The 19,511-nt window shown below is 27.4% G+C and overlaps 1 protein-coding gene across 1 annotated transcript in view; it reads left to right on the top strand.

Moving 5' to 3' along the window:
• LOC123291128 (phosphatidylinositol 3-kinase 3) overlaps positions 1 to 19,511 on the top strand; it is a 123,609-nt gene that overhangs the window by 13,998 nt on the left and 90,100 nt on the right. The window contains exon 2 of the mRNA XM_044871593.1: positions 8,711 to 8,909. Coding sequence (XP_044727528.1) covers positions 8,711 to 8,909 — 199 coding nt within the window. The remainder of the gene's footprint in view (positions 1 to 8,710; positions 8,910 to 19,511) is intronic.

Genomic DNA, 19,511 nt, shown 5'->3' with positions numbered 1-19,511 from the left:
CTAAGGTCAATGGGACCCAATCTTGTAAGCCGTAAGAGATGGAACAAAAGTTTATGTATAATAAAAATAATAATTAATGTTCCTTATAAAAAAATAAACAACTTTTGCTTGAAACATTTTTTCGTAAACATTATTGTTTACCCGTGAGAGCGCAAATTATGCACAAATTGTATAGTATGTATTATATGGGAATATCAGTTATATATGAGTGACATGTATGTATGTGTAATATGATAGAGTAATCATCACTGTCTATACATAGTATTTCAACAATTAACTCAGTCAATTATTGGTTTTCACCTGTTTTTTTTATATTATATCTTTTTTTTAACTCTAGATGTAGGGAAAGTTTTGGAAACTTGTGTAGGTTTGTTTTCACAATCTTAATTTTAATTAAACTTTGAAATTTTAATTCATTAAAAAATTGCAAGTAATTTATAAATGGTTTTACTACTAAAATTTTCTTTGCCACCAAAGCTTTTTGTCCAATTATTAAACTCAACTGATAAGCAAAATTGATTCTCGAATTAGAAATATAAACCGTCAACAATTTAATAATGTGATCCTTATGTGATCACAATTGTTTTATATAACGATATAAACAATAAAATCTTTGGCTATGGGCGATAGAAAAAATGTTTTAAAGGAGTTTTCCTCTTAAAATTTATTGTAGTTTCAACATGGCATATTGTTTATTAATTCCACAACTTATTGTCATCCAAATTAATAAATGAAATTTAATAAGGGCTTACAAATAAAAGTGTACATAAAAATGCATGACAAATATTTATCTTTGATGTAAATCAAATAGTGTTTGAATTATTGATTGAAATCTAAAGCAAAAAATTACAAAACAATCACGTTTTTATTAATCACCCCATTTTTTTAAATTCTAAACAGTTTCTAATTAGGGAAAATATGTTTACTTACCATATTATACAACCCTCTTTTTAATATTGATAGTATTTAAAACAAGATACCCTTTTAGGGAATATTATCTGAAAAATCAATTATCCTATATAACACAAATATAAAAGCATTTCTATCTTTCAAATTCAGAAATTGTCTCTCTAGTCATGTATATTTTAATCCTTCAATTTTTCAATGAATTATATGCATAAACATGTATGTATTCAAGAATCGATTTTCGAAATATAAAACCGACTGCCCTGATGAGAAAAAAATGTGCATTTAATACATTAACTATATGCTAACTTTCCAAACCTTATATAAATTCAACTTGGCCCAGAATTGAAAATACCATTGAGTGACTTGTGTTGAGGCCTTAAAAGTTACCTTTAAAAGGTAAGCAAAGTCTTTTAAACGTTTGAAATTCGCAAATGTCGAAATAATATCCATACCTCCGCATTATTTTGATACTTATACCATTTTTTACATAGTTTGTTCTCCTTTATTACTGTATTTTAAAGCTTTATCATATTTGGCAGTGGGATAATTAAAGTTCAATTATTTCAGCACATTTGTTGATGCTTATAGCTCCAAAGTTGGAGTGTCCGGATATATATTCTTTATACCAAAATTATTGTCTGTGTACCCCAACGTTGACTTTTTACTATGGGTAATGTATGACAATGACATCCTGAGTAACTATCTTTGTATGCATTTAAACGCACGAATTAAAGTTAATTGTCGGTTTTATTTCATTTTTTAAACGGTTTTATAAATTTTACTATACTAAATTATTTTAAAATTTCAATCAAATCATTCTCAAAGAACTGTGCAATGAGGCACAAATCACGTGTGTGTCAGTTTCTCAAACAATGTACAGTGAAGAAGGGTATAAAATATGGATTTTTATCTATAGGTACATTATTACTTTAGTAGCATATTTCACAACTAAAAACCGATAATATGAAAAAAATGACAAGTATTTAACACAATAAACATTAATTAGAACGTCAAAGTTCATTACACTTATTAGATAAAATACTTGCACACCTTTTTGCATAATTTGCATATTAAGCAGACAAAGAATTTAGAGTAAATTGACTTGTTTTTTTTTTTTATACAAGTTTATTTATAAATTTTAATAAGCATTCTTTTATGGTTTGTTTTGGTTTTTTATTATTTTTATGTGATATACCTTTTTTTAAACAAAACAAAAATAAAAAAACTAGTACAAATTTACATTTAATTTAATAATAATAAGAAAATCAAACGCATTCTTTCATCACAATTGTACTTATGTTATGTCTATTAATAGTCGTGTCATTTTAGCATTTCATAGAGAATTTTTTTGTACCTCAACCTACCGAGCCAGTTTTTTTAAAATGATCAGGAAGGTCCATATACCGCAATCTACATCTCACTTTTTTGCTATGGGCCCAATAGGAAAATCATTAGAATACATTTATGAGGTGATTTTTGAAAATTTTAAAACCGGGGCCTTTTTCGGGGTCTCTGATCACTATTCCGAAATCAGTTTTTCGATATAATTTCCCCCTCTTAGGGTAATTTTCAAATGGGTAGGGTAAAATGGATCAAAAAAGGATACTCAAGGGTTTTTGGGGTCACTGATCACGATTCCGAAGTTAGAATGAAGATGTACTCCCCTCTTCTGGGGTTATTCGCCCCCGTTGGTCCAAAACAGCAGGATTCTATCAATATTCGACAAAATGGGCCAAAAAAGTATGCTCAGGGGTTTTTGGAGTCCCTGATGACGATTGCGAAGTTAGAATGGAGATATACTCCCCCTTCTTACAGTTTTTCGCCCTTCGTTGACCTAACACTTCAATTTTCTGTAAATATTCAATTTGGACCAGCGGAGTGTATTTTCCCAGAAAGGGGGGAGTATATCGAAATTCTGACTCCAGAATAGTGATAAGCGATTCCAAAAACCCCCAAAAGTACGTTTCTGGCCCATGTTGTTGCATATTTACATTGTTTTGAAATTTTCTAAAATCACCTCATAAATGGATTATAATAATGGGCTTTTTTGGTTCATAGCAATGGCCAAACTTCCTAGCGACAACTAGCAGGTTAGATGTGGATTTTGATATATGGACTTTCCTGAACATTTAAAAAAAAAACTGACCCGGTAGGTTGAGGTACATAAAAATTCTTCATTTTAGCTTTTTTGATTTAAAATGATTCGTCTAGAATGAGATTTAGAAGAATTTATTTTTTTTTTAAATTACCTACATATAAGTTTATTATTAAATAAAATTAATTTTAAATGACCAATTCCGGACAAAAAATATTTCGTAATTTGAAAGTTGTATTTATATATTTAATGTTACTTATTATTATTTCATATGCAAAAAAATACTACCCATCCCTTTTTTATTTCTTAAAATAAATTATGGTATTAAATTTATTTGTAGGTAAGAGCTAGATTAAAAATTTCTCATCGGATCTCTTCATTCATATTTCGAAACAAGTATCAACCATTATATAAGAATAATTTGCTAAACGGCATCTCATAATAATTATTCCGTAATTGCGGAATGATCATTATTAAAGAAATTCGTGGAATAAATAATCACTAAAAACTACTCATTTTGTCGATCCTAAAGATTGCATTAAGGAATTAAAAATTAATGCCAGCCACAAACGTTCGGTGTGAGGATTTCAGACCAGCACGCCCTGCGCCGTATGTCACATTATTCTACTCTATTTATATTTTGCCAGAGACGGCAAAAAGTATATTTTCTCGATATATCAATATTAAAAATTGGTTCAAAGTACATTGCCAACCAGGTGCTACCGTCTGGGGAGACCAATTTCCTCTATTATACGCATTTTTCATTACCATACCTTTTATTAATTACTTCCAAATACATTTCTTTGTTAAACAACCCTTAAAATAGAATATAAATGAAAATAAAAAGCAGAATAGGTAAAAATTTGTAAAAATATTCTAAGCCGACATTTTGGAGAAACTGGGGAAAGGGTTGGAAAAGAAAGGAAAATGGTAATATATAAAATAATAAAATAAAAAACGTAAAATTTAATTAACATTATGGGCAAAACTTTAATATAATTGTCAATTTTCCAAAAGGCAGAACAGAACAATCTCAAGTTTTTTACTTGGCTGGTGATCACATCTGGTATTACTTAGATAGGTCATAATAGCTAGTTTATACTGCATCGAAATGATCACTTTGCAAGACGTTACAATTCCAACCGACAACATTTATAGTCTTACCACTTTGGTTATTAGAATTTTAAATGTCTGTGTACGTTTTTCTGACCTAAAGTTTCAACAAGAAGAACTAATTATACTTAGAAATTGCTATTCGAAAACATCCTATTTTGAAAGCATCAACCATAAAAATAAAAAACTATCAGCTAATAAAATCTGTCTAAAACTGTCGTTAGATTAGACAATATATAGTTTCGTATATGCAATAGAAAAACTATATACGAATGAATATATCTATAACAAGGAAATTCATTTAAACAATATAATATTTGAGTTGAGACAACGAAGATTGAGAAATGCATATCGTTCGTTATACTCTGTCGTCTGTACCAATACCAACACACATAAAAAATAACAAAATAGTTACATTATGATGAAGTTAGTAGCAAGCGATAACACGGACGTAAACGAGACATTGCAATATGAATGAATGTTTGTAAGTATGGTTTTTGTTGAATAGCGAGCAGCAGCCCGGCATTCAGGCGCCACAATGACTTTTATAGCTTATATATATAAATTTCTCAACGATTTGTAAATTTTAGAATCATATTGTTAACGTTAATACCATACATAAAAATTATTTTTTTTATTTTTCGACAAAAAAAACTTATTTTGTAAAACTACAATCACAATAAACAATTTTTAAAAATATTATAGCTTATTTTGTTTCACGATGCTCTTTTTGCGGAAAATATGCTACGGAAAAATGTTCAAATCACTTCAACAAAAGTTTATTTTATTTTAATTCATTTTAAACCGACTGCAAACAAAAAAGAGGATGTTATCAATTCAACTGTATTTTTTTATGTTTGTTACCTCAGAACTTTCGACTGGGTACATCGATTTTTATGATTTTTTTATCTATTTGAAAGCTGGTGCTTCCCGTGTGGTCCCATTTCATTTTGGTCCAGTTCTGCCAACGGCATCTATGAGAAAACCACAAAAGTCTTAAATTTGCATTAAGTATGCACGACAAGCGGACGAATAACTCAATATCACGCCAACCGAATTCGATGATTCTTTTTTTAGTGACAAATTAGTTAGTGTACCGACTCCAAAAGAAAAACTTTTCCAAAGCAAATGAATTTGCACTAAAAAGTAAAAAAATAATGAAAATATAATGTAGTTAAAATTATTGATATTTTTGGAGTCAGTGTCAGCCAAGCTATTGTAGCAAACTGTTATATCAGAGTTATATTATCGTTATTTTTTTCTTTTTAGCATATTAATTTGTTTTGAAAAAGTTTTTCTTTTGAAGTCGATTTTCTTTTTGTTAAAAGTTTTTATACCTACTTATTTTCATAACAATATTTTAAAATTAATATTCTTATTTTCCATGGGTGAAGCCTTAAGTCTGGATAGGTTATTAAGTATGTTGACAATCTGAAAAAGCGTTTTAAAATGGCTATCATTTCTTAGTTCAGTGGAATTTTATTTGCTAGATAATACAAATATGGAAGCACTGAGAAGATTTAAGTTTCTCTTATGATCATTTTTATAATCTGCCAGTGCCTTACAATATCAAAAAAGTTAATTCATCAATTTTTGGTGCAATAAAGAATTGTCAAAATCCCGTGGTTCAAAATCGTGGTTGTAAGAACCAAATAAATCTATTTAAACTTTTGATTTTATGCAAATAACTATATAAAATTTACACACTGTTTTCTCATTCAAATCGAGTCGATACCATTCTTATAAAAATGATGAGTGACAACTAGAAAATTATTGACAACAAAATCAAAGCATATTAAAAGAACGAAAAAGCAAGGAATTCTGATTTATCGAACTGCTATGAAAATGAAATAGATCTAGGTAAATTATATCTATAGATAATGTAGTTGTCTTAGGGATTGGTAAGTTCAGAACCGATGAAAAGCTTCGTGTCCTGTGTTTAGTCTTTTTCACTCGAAAGATACAATAGTTTATTATTATATTCCTATAATAATTTTAGTATAATAACAAATTAAAAAAGAGTATTTACGTTTGCCAAGTTTTATAAAAGCAGGAAACAAAACAGAAAAAAAAACGATTGTTTATGATTTTCAATTTGTAGATAACTTTTCATAATAATAAATTTGCCTCAAGTTGTCTTTTAATATAATTTTAATAAGTTGAAAATAAAATTTACTGTTTATTATTTTAAGTACTTCTTGAGTGCTCTTTTGAAAGTTTAATGATGGGTAATAAATTTTGAATTAAATTTAAAACGAATTGAATTAATTACATGTATGCTAATTTTATTGAGTCTAAAAGCTAAAATCAAAATAAAGGAATTATGATTCTTTAGATGGAAAACTTTTACATGGGGAATAATAATTTGGATTTAAATAATAATTTTTTATAGTATTCTGAACTAAATATCCAAAACAAAAAGTTAAAAAAAAGGAAGAGAGATGTCGTGGGACACCCGTTAGGAAGTATGTTCTTATCATTAAAATTTATTAAAATAAAATTAAAAAAAGGACGTGTAGTACACCCATAAAGGGATGTTGCCATAGGACCAATAAGAGGAACTATAAATATTCATTTGATAGGATTTTTCGGGAGGTATAATATACTTCTAGAAGCACCATTACATATCATTGAATGGGTTTTTAAAATGCAATAATACTTATATGTAACGAAAAATCAACTCTCAAAATATTTAACTGATTGTAAACCTGTTTTCATTTATAAATAATGCATTGTGTTCAAAATAATTTTTGTTTTTCGTTGAAAGTGGTGGTTGATAAATACTTTCAACACATTTTACAATTTTTAATCACGTAAAACGAAAAATATAACGAGACCATTTTTATTTATCTTTATAAGACCTACCGAATCATGTTCTACACGTAGCGCTACGATCTCTCCCTTCCTTTTCTAATTAATGTATCATATTCGAAATAATTTCATTTAATTGTCTTTATTGGCTACTATTTACTATCGACCCTTTTTTCACGCTTTTATATCGCATGGCTTAAAATTTAGAGGAGGGGATACAATTTTTCATGTTTTGGAACGTCGTATCTAGCACTACGTTTATTTGGTAAAAAGAAACGATATACAGTTCATTAAAACTAGAACAACAAATATAGCAAAGTTACAATAGTCTTAAGATTATTCATTCTATGTTCAATTCGGGTACAATGAAAAAAGTTCAATGAAACAATAAAAAATCGAAATAATATTTGGTGGAAGTAAGACAAATTTTGGAAATATCAAATTACAAAAATTATCAATTTCAAAGTCTGAGCCCCTTCACCAGAAAAGAAGAAACATAATAGTCATTCTTCAATAATTTTCCGAAAAATAACATGATGTGATTTACTTAAAATAAAAAAGTTATTTATTATTTTTAATTTATGCCTCAAAAATCAAAATATTGTCCTAGAGTTTGAAGCTACCAATAAAACTGTCGTATTCGTAATGAATTGCTCCAATTTTAAGCAAGATTTAACAACAATTTGATTATTATAAATATATTTAAAGTGAATATTTAAGACAGGATGTATTTTTAAACTAATACGAAGTAATAAATTACCTAACAGTATATTATATTTTCAAAATTAGATAATTTATCTAAACAATGTATTTAATACGGTGCATATACAATGTTTTACATTATTTTTAGAAATAATTTTGACAGTCCTGTTAAAAACATGTGTTTTTTATCAAAGATGTAATGCATCCCAACTAATATATGTTAATTAAAATGTGTATCTATTTATAAGAGTTTCTAAAAACATTCTCATTTTTAAGATCTATTAGATGAACCAACGATGAAGAAATATTGTATTATGTATACATTGACAAATATCGGTAATAAAACCCAGTATAAACAAATAAGATTTGTCAAATTTTGATATTTTTAATTAGAATTTTCGACACTTATCGTATTTTTCACCAGGTCAAGATATGCACATCCTTAACTTGTTTATTATTTCGAATCTAAAGTACAGGTTATATAGAAGCTAGTTAGTCTTGTCCATAATGCACTAAATCACAGGAGTTATTTTATTATTCAAATAGGTTCAGTATATCACGTACTGAATGTAAATGCACAAAATCTTTACAAAAATAGGCGGGGAAGTGCCTCCATTTAAAGGAAAAACGTTTTAGGCTATATCTCCCTAACCGTGCACTTTAGACCAAAAATGGTTATAACCTTCCCTTTATAAATTACCTACCCTTTTTGAAACTAATTTATTTTTTATCATTAACCGTTTATGACTTATACGACTATGACGTTTTGCTTATTGACTATTTGACCGATGTCTTCTAATATTTGTTTAAACAAGAAAATGATAATAACTAAACTTTTAAATCTACAAATTTCCTAAAACATTTACTTTAAACATTTTTTCTAAAATTAATATTTATGAAGTTATAACGCGTTTATAGACCTCATTATAATCTTTTAACCGACACCGACGATTTAAATATATTAACTTTGACCCAAACAATATGACAATTGGGCTTATTTGAACGTTTAATCTTTCAAGATAAGACATTTATAATTATTTCATTAATTTAATATTAATTTTTATCTTTTTTATTTTTCAGAGTTTTCTTTCATCGAATTCAAAATGTTGGTGGAATAAAGGCCTAGTAACAGCATGCAAACAATTACACTATGTTGGCTACGTACAACATGGTATGCTATTAATTGGTAGCAAAGATGCATGCGCTTTGGAATTAGTGCGTGCTGCATTTGCACGTGGTGTATTAAAACCACCAGAGGGTCATATCATTCATGCACTTGGTAAGTTTATTAATTTTTATTAATTTCTTAGCTATATCTACTTTAACTTACTATTGATCTCATTATATTCTGCGAAAGTTTAATAATTAATTAACTTTAGTAATTTCAATGTAATAATAATAATAATTATAAACTTTATTAGCCCAGAAAAATAATGATTTTTCTGCTTAAAAAATCCAAGTGAAGTTTAATATATTTAAAACTTAAAGAGCTAATAATAAATATAGTCGAAACTTAGATACAACTTAAATTCGTTTCTTATGAAGGTGTGAAAGGCCTTTATAAGAAATGTCAAATAGTAAAGTTCTTAAACTTATTATGATTTATTATTTTAATATTACAAGCTTTCTATGGTACGTTTTTAATATTTTGAGGAATGAAGTTTTTGTATTGTAAACATTGATCTTTTCAACACTTTCAATGAAAATTTTTCAATATTTCCCAACATTAATCGAGCAAATATCGACACAAATTTATATTTTTTGAAAGACGCTACCTTAGACCTTCGAGTAACGAATTAACCGCTGGTGCAAAAACGTGCCAAATACCTCACCCTACATATGCGAGGTTAGAGTTTTTGAGTGTCTCCTAGGGTCTTGCGCTAATAATGAATATCAGACGAAAAGATTCAAATCCGTAACGCAACTACAAACTCAAATTCAAGTTTTGTTACAAAAATTAAAACTTTACTTGTATATACATACTCTAGCCATAAAGAAACGAATAGGACCTGTAAGTGGCGGTGTTTAACAAACATTCATGGTATAGGTAATGCATTTACAAGTTTCTGTTGAAAATTGATTAAACTTAAAATTGAATATTTTAGAATCAATAAAATAAATATAAATAATCGTCTATTTATTTAAATCGTTAAAATGAAGAAGAAATAATAGTTTAATCATAAATTTGACATAAATGTCTTTATTTTCATATAACCTTTCACCTATATATAAAAAATTAAAGTGAAATTATAGATTGTTTATTTATAAAACTATATAGATACAAAACTCTATTTTTTCTTTGTTTATTTAAATATATTTAATTTGCATATATGTATAATCTAAGTTCGAACTTTCGCGAATACATATTAGTATAAATAAAGTTACGCTGAAATTGGCATTGGTATTTTTAGATATTTTTTGGTTGAAAAGCTAAATCTTTCAAAATTTTCTGACGTAAATTTTTGAACATCGAAGACAAAGAATGCATACACACCACATCTAAGTATTGTGCACAGTACCTTGACTGTTGTTCAGGAACATGATTGTTACCACTATCTCATGTTATATGAGCATGTTTTTATGAAGTGAACTTAACACACTGATTTTTTGTTGGCTTCACCGAATCAAACTCTCAATTAACATAGCATTTCGAAGTATCTACGAAAACGAAGATAACTAATGTTTCCTACTACAATTCTTTGGTACGTTAGACATACCCATCCGCCTACATTGTATCTTCCTTGACCATGCATCATCTTTCGAATTCCTTTTCTTGTTGGAGATTAAAACATTGGTCTACAATAGTTTTTGTAATTGCGATATTCTCATAATAAGTATTGATTATTGTATTGGAAATATATTATTATAGAAATAAAAAACTGATTTTTAGTTGAGGAGTTCCGCATAATTTTGTCCTTCGCAAAACCGTCATAATTTTAAATAAACTGATTTTCCACTTTTAAAGAATTTTCTATTGACTGTCGAATTTTTATAGTATACTAGCAAACCCGGCCACGCGTTGCTGTGGCTAAGGTTCTTGTTCATTGTAGTAAACTATTCAAGGGGAACAGTATTAGGACGTCAGTCATGAAGACCACCATGCTTTTTTACATATATACCATTTTAAAAAAATATGGCAACCACCATGACTAATTTTCTACTACCGTTAAATTGTAGCTAATATGGAACGTTTGTATTTTTAACATAGTGCCATCTATTGAATAATAACAGATAATTGTGACTGTCAAATAATACACACAAAATTTGCAATAAAATAATAATATTGCGACTATAAATTGAGATGTAAGCTATCCTATCTTTCAAGTTGGATCAAATTGCACACGGTGTGCAAATAAAATTTAAAATCGGTTCATTAGTTTAAGAGTCCATAGCGGACAAACAACGTGACAAGAAATTTTTATACATAAAGAATTCTAATTTCCGTCTTAGAGAGTAATCTTTTTTTATAAAATCAATTGTATGATTAAAGAGTAGGTACTACTGTGCTTCTTCGTTTTCTTCTTGTTTGGTTTTTTTATTTTTCAAAACCGACAATTTGATTGAATGACAGACAAACTAAACAGACTGATCATGAATGATGAGTTAACTTGTCTAAGCATCTGACGTTGTACACAATTTGATTTCTTTAACATATTCTATAATACCAGTACCAGTATATTTATTTAAATATTATACATTTCTCTAAATATGATAATAATTTTTTTTAGAACTATTATTATATTATTTGTGTGTTTATTAATAAAGTAATGCGCTTTGAAACAGAACACACAAAGTATAAAAAAGTAAAATAAAAAAGAAATGAGTTTTTTTTGTTGTTATTGTTTATATTCTCTCTGATATGGTACTATTATTTTTTACTAAACATGACATTGATTAATGATTTTCAAACGATGATTTATGTAAATGAAAATATATGTATATCCATGCAAATCATTTTGTTTTTAATATGTTATTATGTGTATTAAAGGTATATACATTGTATTAGTTAATGTATGTTTTTAATGATATCACCCTGTAAAAAATATACCAACAAAGTTTAGTAGAATTATTTTATTACAGTAAGATATCAAATCAGCCAAAAAAATTGTATTTGGTTATGCCAAATACATGTAGCCAAAAAAGTCATAGAATTATGAGAAAATTTTAATTTTCCATTAATAAAGCATACAATATCTAATATTTACAGATTTTACAATGATCAGCCATAATATTTCTGTTTTACTCAAAATACCGGTGAAAAATCAAATTTTTTTTCAATATTATTCAATGGTCTAAGAGACGGCATAAGGTCGTTCTTCACCCATCTGATAACCAGATGAGATATATTGATTTATGAAATTTTATTGATTTTTAAACATGCCTATCATAGTTTTTCTATCGAAAAGTGTTCATGGCTATTTTTAATTTAATTAATTTTTTCCATGAACGGATTTTTTCAGGCAAGCCTTTACCATTAATTTCTTAATTAAATTATCTTTCTTCTGAGACTAATTTCGATTAGATAATAGATTGGTGAAGTTATCTCATCAAGTATAAACAGATAAGTCAATATAAGTAACTAAACCAATCTGTTTGCTAATCGAAATTGGTATCAGAAGAATGATAATTTTATAACGAAAATAATGGTATACTCTTGCCTGAAACAAAACGTTCATGGAAAAAATTAATTAAAATTAATTAAATTAAAAATAGCCATGAACACTTTTCGTTAGAAAAAATATGATAGGCATGTTTAAAAATATAATTTCATAAAAAACATGTCTCAAATGGTTATCAAATGAGTGAAGATTGGCCTTAAACCGCCTCTTGTACTAAAATATCTAAATTTTTCACCGCTTCCATCAACACTATACCACTATACATTTTATATATTATACCAGTACATTTTGTATATTTTCAAAAATAAAACTTAATTAAAGTTATTTGTAAGGTTACGAAGTTGAAATGAAGCTACATGTGAAGCGTTATTAAAAATAAAACTTATCTTATAAATTTGAATTTTACTAAAGACGTTCAAAAATAGAAAATATATTTTGCTGAGACACTCGGTATATATTATGTATTTTATGTATTCTATCTTAAATTTGATTTAATTATAATATACGTATTTGTTTTAAAGCGGTAATTATACTTTTCCGATTTCTAAAAATAAAATAAGTTTATATATTATGCGTGGGTTGAATTATTTGAGTACAATTAATTATGAATATATAAAAACACAATAGAAAATATCTGACACCTACTGTTTTTTCAGTTTGATATATTCTCGAAAGTGAAAATAGTAAAAGTGTTCTTTAAGCAATGCTACTGTTTTTATATATTTTTGAAAATATTATATTATATTTACTTTTGTAAGTCGAATAAGACGAATTAAGTTCCTTATTTATTTTACAAAAAAAGTATGGTATTCAACGCCTTTAAAGTTGTGTGTGTTCATTGTTGTTTATAAATGGATGGGTCGTTTTGATATGATTGTTTATACTGAGAAGACTGATTCAATTGCGGTGATTCTTAACCAAACGTTTGATGAAAATCGTTCAACGATCTTAGATTTTTCCTAGTCTAAGCTTAATAACATATGTGGCAACATAAATTACTCCGTTCAACGTATATACATACACCACGGAGTGTTTCATGGCTATATTCGATGCATTCCTGCTTAGTCATTTAATGATCTAAAGCAGCTCTTTTCATGGTAAGTAAACATTTCTAGCCAGTCATACGATGGATATATTTCTTCTTTTTTTTTTTTAATTTTGCAAACGTTAGTCAATATTTCTGTATTTTTAGATGTCGGCTATTTTGTGTCGACTGATATTAATTTGTTTATTTAGTCTTCTTTTTTGTACTTTAAAATCCGACAGTAAAAACAGATTTTTTATTAAAACATAAAGCTATGCAGTGTCTCCTCTTCATTTGTTTTTTGCTGATAAGTGGTCTTCTTTTCCAAATACTTAAAATTGGGCAGAATATTGTAAGCAGGACAGGATAAACTTTTGATTAAAAAAAATATACAATCTGAAAATAAACTACTAACGGATATACACCCAAAAATTGATAATGATTTTGTTTAATAGGAGCAATATATTCTGCTTAATAATCTTAATAAATTGAAAAAAATCTTTATTTCATAACTCTATCCAAAAAAAGCAAAGTAACGTTTCCTAGCTACAAAAGATAAGGCTAAAATTAAAAAAACAATTTTCTAATCACAAGTTACTTTTGAGAAAATAGAGATTTTTTTTTTACTATGGTAACCCTTGAGTTGTGTTCTACTCATAGACCAATATCCGGGTACTTTTTCCGGTGAGTGAGAGGGGTTTGAGCCGCCATCTTGGAAAACAAGTTTTATCAAATACCTCGGAAAGCGTAATCGTCTGACAAAAATAGTACGAATCTTTTTCGTATGTAAAAGAGATTTATTTATAGCGCTCCAAAATTTTTTTTTTAATATAGCTCGCTAAATATATAGTTAACGGTTGATGATACATTCAAAATAGTAAAAGTTTGAAGCGTTATAAATAAAAATCTATGTATTATGCAGAGAAAAGTTTCGAATACAAGTTATAGAAAATGCTGTAATCTACGAAAATGTTATCTGCCTTTTTTTGTCGTACGATGCACGGTTTACGAGATATTTGATAAAACGTATTCTTCAAGGTGGCGGCTGAAGCTCCTGAACATATTCCAGCAAGAAAATATGTATAAATTGCATTTTGATTCTACTTTTTTTGCTCTGGCTATTGGGGTATCATTGAAGAGGAATACTAATATAATCATACTATATAAACAGAGACATAAAACCACATAGATAGGTACAAAAACATTAATCTAACAATAGTAGCAACAACATCATAAATAATATAATTCCAACCTGTTACTTAAAATTATCAAAAGTAAGAACTTGTCACCGATTCATTGATGCATGAACTTAAAAATAGTTATCTAAAATTTATAATAATAAAGTACTAACTAAAACAAGGCAAGTCGTTAACAATAGCAGGTTAGAATTAAAAAGTATATACATTTTATGTATGTAGGCAAAAATATTTTATTACATAAATAATTTTTATTAAAGACATTTACAGACAAATAAAAAATAAAACCAATTTCAAATAAAAATTAACTAAAGCCCCAATGATATTTTTTTAACTGATAAGAAAATCAACGGTAAAGACAATACCTTACCAACATTTTGGATAAAATGCCAATTGTATGATTGAAGTTCACGGTTCAATCCTTGCTATTTCTCAGTTGAAATAAATTAATAATACACAAATAAACCAACCCTACTTCTGCCTCGAACATATTCAAAAGTGATGCAAAATGAACCCACTCAAAATATCTACCAGATCCTACTGTGTATAAAGGAAGATATTCGATGCATTGCGTCTATTAACTATTTGTCAGCTAGCCCGAAAAGGAATGATTCTACCTCAATATACATCAAAAATACTCGTGGATAATTTGGAAGGAAGCGATTAGAAGATGAGCACGTGAATAAGGCGCACCTTGCTTCATTGAGATTACAATGGTTAAAAATAGTGCAGTGATAGCATTTAATTATAAATTTAATGAATGAAAATTACATTCCTTTTACAAGTTTGGAACATAGAGTTTGGAGTAATTGATACCAGCCCCGAACCGGAAATTTTCAATTAATAAAACGAAGAAAAATTGGGACAAATTTTAATATGTACTACTATTGAAAAAACTAGAGCTCTGCCGAATGTGGTACATAAAAAATTGACAAGATAATGGAAAATGCAAATAGATTAATAATGCACGCTGCAGTGAGGCACTAGTTAAATTTAAGCCCCATAGTACAGCAATAAAACGGAAATATGTCTACATGATCTTTTCGCATATTTTCTTCCTCAATCTGCAAATCCCACACAACACTATTCAAATGAGAATCCCGTCTTTTGATGTAGGTTTATAATAAATAATATACGAATAAAATAAAGTAGCGAACTCAAGTAACAAACACAAGTCAAGTCAAATGTATGCGGATAATAATAATCAGTTTTGTGAAGCATGAGCTGAGCAGTAAACAGCAGCCACTAGGCAAACTAACAACACAAGCTTTGTAAACAAGATAGTAAAATATTTTCATATTTAATATTTAAAAAAAAAACATAATAATAATAGTAAGTAACTTAGATATATAATTATATTATCTTCAGGCTAAAAATATTTAATGTACCGTTTTTAATATATCTAATCTATGGTGTTTATAGTACTCACTTCACTATATTATAACAACTAACAACATTCTCTATAGTACAATAGTAATAAAATATTATTATTTATGAATTTATAACTTTAAAGTTCTTTGTTTGTTAAACTCAATTTTATTAAATGTTTGAATTGCGTTGTAGGTACTTACTTATAAAGTAGATACTATTTCATTCATACTTTCATTGTATATTGTTTTGAACCAAATACACTACTTACCTAAACAAATAGGGAATCTTACCTTATGCAGAGCTAATCTTAGATTATAGTACCACCTAAATATATGGTAAACATAGTTATCACATTCGTTTGATTGTGTTGCATAAATAAAAATTAGAAATTTTAAATCTAAATTTCAAAAAAATCTCACAATTTTAGATAAGAGAATGGCTTTCTATGAAACTTTTTCTAACCCACTCTAAAATTTTTTTGGAACAAAAGCTCTCAGGGCCAGAAAAATTTTTAACGAGTAGTTTTCGAGCTACGGGCGACCAAAGTTAGGAATATAATGCAGTTTTAGTATATGACTAGGAAAATGGGTTTTCGTGAAACATTTTCAAACTGTCACCAAAATGTTCTTAAGATCGTTCTGATCAAAAGCTCTCTTGGTCGCAAAACTGTTTAACGAGTAGTTTTCGACCTAAGGGCGACCAAAACTATACAAATATTATAATTATAGTACCTACATGACTAGGAAAATGGCTTTCTATGAAAATTTTTCAAACCCTCTCCAAAATATACTTCGGATTCGTTCTGATCAAAAGCTTTCACGGCCAGAAAATCGTTTCAAAAAATCTAACGTGAAACAGCAAAACTATTTCTGGTAAGTATTAAATATTACGAGTAAAATCGTGATTTCCCAAGGAACCAAACCATTTTGACCCACTTTATCGTATCTCGAATTAAAGATATAATACAATGCCCTTTGATTTTAAAAATCATCACGTAGGTATATTTTACTAACTTTTTATTAAATTACTAGCTTTCAATCCAGCTTGTAAATCCACTTAACAAACAAAATTCCCTACTTCTACTACCACCATTATGCGACATACATTTAATTAATGTAATATGATATCACTTTCAAAATATTTGCTTAAAATAAATAAAAATGTCAAAAAATAAATAATAAAAATGGTGGCTTATCATTACATATATTATAAAATAAAATATTTTTACTATAAAATACACGTTTTTAATTATAATAAAAATGTCTAATGTAGGTACAGTAAATTAATAATAATGGGTTTATCATTTAAAATGATAGAACTTTAAACTTAAATGAAATAACTTATGGTGACGATATCATAATTTGTTTTAATTAGAAAGAGTATTTAATGAAATTTTGTGTATATTATATTGATATAATTAATATTGAAAAATCATTATGCAATGATGAACATTGCATTCAAATTATTGAACTTTTTCTCAAAAAGAGTGTTCAGTTTGAGCTACTTACTAAGTACCACATGATATTCATTGGCTCAAACCATCATTATGTCGTCTTATTTTATCAAAATTTTTAATAAATCGATTCAGTAAGTAATCATACTGCATGCGAATGTCATTGAAAGTTATGTTTAAATGGATTGCCCTTAAAAGTAAATACAAGCATGGCCGTGGATAACATCAAACTTAATATATGGGGCCGAAAAATCAAAATATATTATTTTTCACTTACTTGCTTCCCAGAGAAGTTGTAGATTACATTTGGTTGGTATCATGCATCACAAAACTTTCCTTGAAATACACTCTGGAATAAGAAAAAATTGTTAAGGATATCTTATACATCGATATTTTATTTTAAGTTATCATTTTAAATGGAGAGAGTTATATTTTAAGTTATCCTTATTTTAATAATGCAATATTATAATTATTTATGGAAATTATTATTGTGAAATATAAGTAAGTTTTACATACATAAAATCTTATATTAATGTAATTATTTTGATAAAATTCTTATTTAACACTTTTGACTTTTATTATTGCAATTATTTTAGTTTGTTGAGGTTAATAAACAATCACTACTTAAAATTAACTCTTAAAATATTTTTACATTAATAATAAATAGTGCAACTAGTTTTATAAATATTAACTATTTTATTTTATTAAAAAAAAACCATATGAAATGTTATTTGTAAAATAAGTAAATGCTTGGTAACTTTAAAACTTGATTATAATTGTACCTAACTTCTATAAAAATTTCCAGCATAAGTAGCATTCTTAAATAAAATTAGTGCCAAGGAATGGGCCAAATTTTGTGCGGTACAGATCTGATAATATGAGATGTTTCAGGAAGAGCAGATACTTATTTCTCATAAAATGTATGATTATTACTCTTCCACTACATATATAAGCTTACGTTGTGAAGCCCTGCATAGATGTAATTTACCAAAGGAATTAACTATTCTAGAGTAACTTTGGAATGCTAAGATATATTTATGATATTTGGTATAGTTAATTTTAGTCAATTTTGATTTATTCAAAATCAAATTTTCAAAATTCTTTGAAATATTTTTCACGGTGGAAATTTGGCTGCCCACTGTATTTAATGTAGTAATGGAATGTATTTAATGTGAACACTGAAGTGTAATGTATGTACATTTTATATTTCATAAAATATAAAGTGATATTTATATATTGAATAAATAGCTAAATATTTTTTTTAGTAGGGTCTTTAGCAATAAATTTTAAAAAACTTTTACAGCCATGAGTTATTCAAGATTTAAATACAATTTATTTAGTGCAATTGGAATTTTCAATTGATCTTTAAACATCGGTTGATTTTAACAGAAAAAATGCAATGGAACAATACTGTCTAACCTTTTAAATATATATTCTTTATAAAAGAACTTCGGACTTAAAAATAAGTTTCAAATAAAACTTTATTTACAATTGATATGAACTCTTACATTAATCATTATTAGTAAGTATTTCAGAAATTTAATAGGATCTAAATATTGATTTATTTTTTCCTATTTGAACCTTGATTTCAAACTAGTAAATAATTTATGTATATCATTAATTGTTATGAGACGTAAAATATATTTCATGCTGAGCAAATGATATCATTTCAATTTTTTTTTTGTCAAAATGATTAATTTATGATTTTTTTGTTTATAACAGACATTGGAAGGTATTTGATAATTAAAAAGTAATACCGTATTTAAAAAAAAAAAGTAAATCATTAATATTACTTTTCAATTTGCAACAATTTTTCCTCTATCAACCAACATTTAGCCAAAAAAAATGATTCCGGGCCCAATCAATCGTCGGGATTACTTTTAAAATATGTTTATTGAAAGCCTTTTCCGGTAATTGTGATTAAATGAATTTTACTTCGACATTTAACGATTTAACCATTATTTTTTTTAACATTTGCTAATAAGATCTTATTCAAACGATAAAGAATGCAAGCCTATGAACTTACAAATTTTCAGTAGCGACAGTTTACTTTTGAAAAATTTTTTTATATCCGTCAATTTGAAGTTTGCGAGAGATTAAAAACTCTATGATGACCCCTTTATCATAGAATCCTAATGACATTTATGAAAAACATTATTTGTTGACCGACACTTTGAAATTTGCAATTTTTTGATAAGCCGGTTTGTGGTATATAATG

This window comes from Chrysoperla carnea, chromosome 1, assembly GCF_905475395.1.
Source record: "Chrysoperla carnea chromosome 1, inChrCarn1.1, whole genome shotgun sequence".
In the NCBI taxonomy this organism is placed as follows: Eukaryota; Metazoa; Arthropoda; class Insecta; order Neuroptera; family Chrysopidae; genus Chrysoperla; species Chrysoperla carnea.
This window is presented reverse-complemented; position numbering and strand designations above follow the sequence as displayed.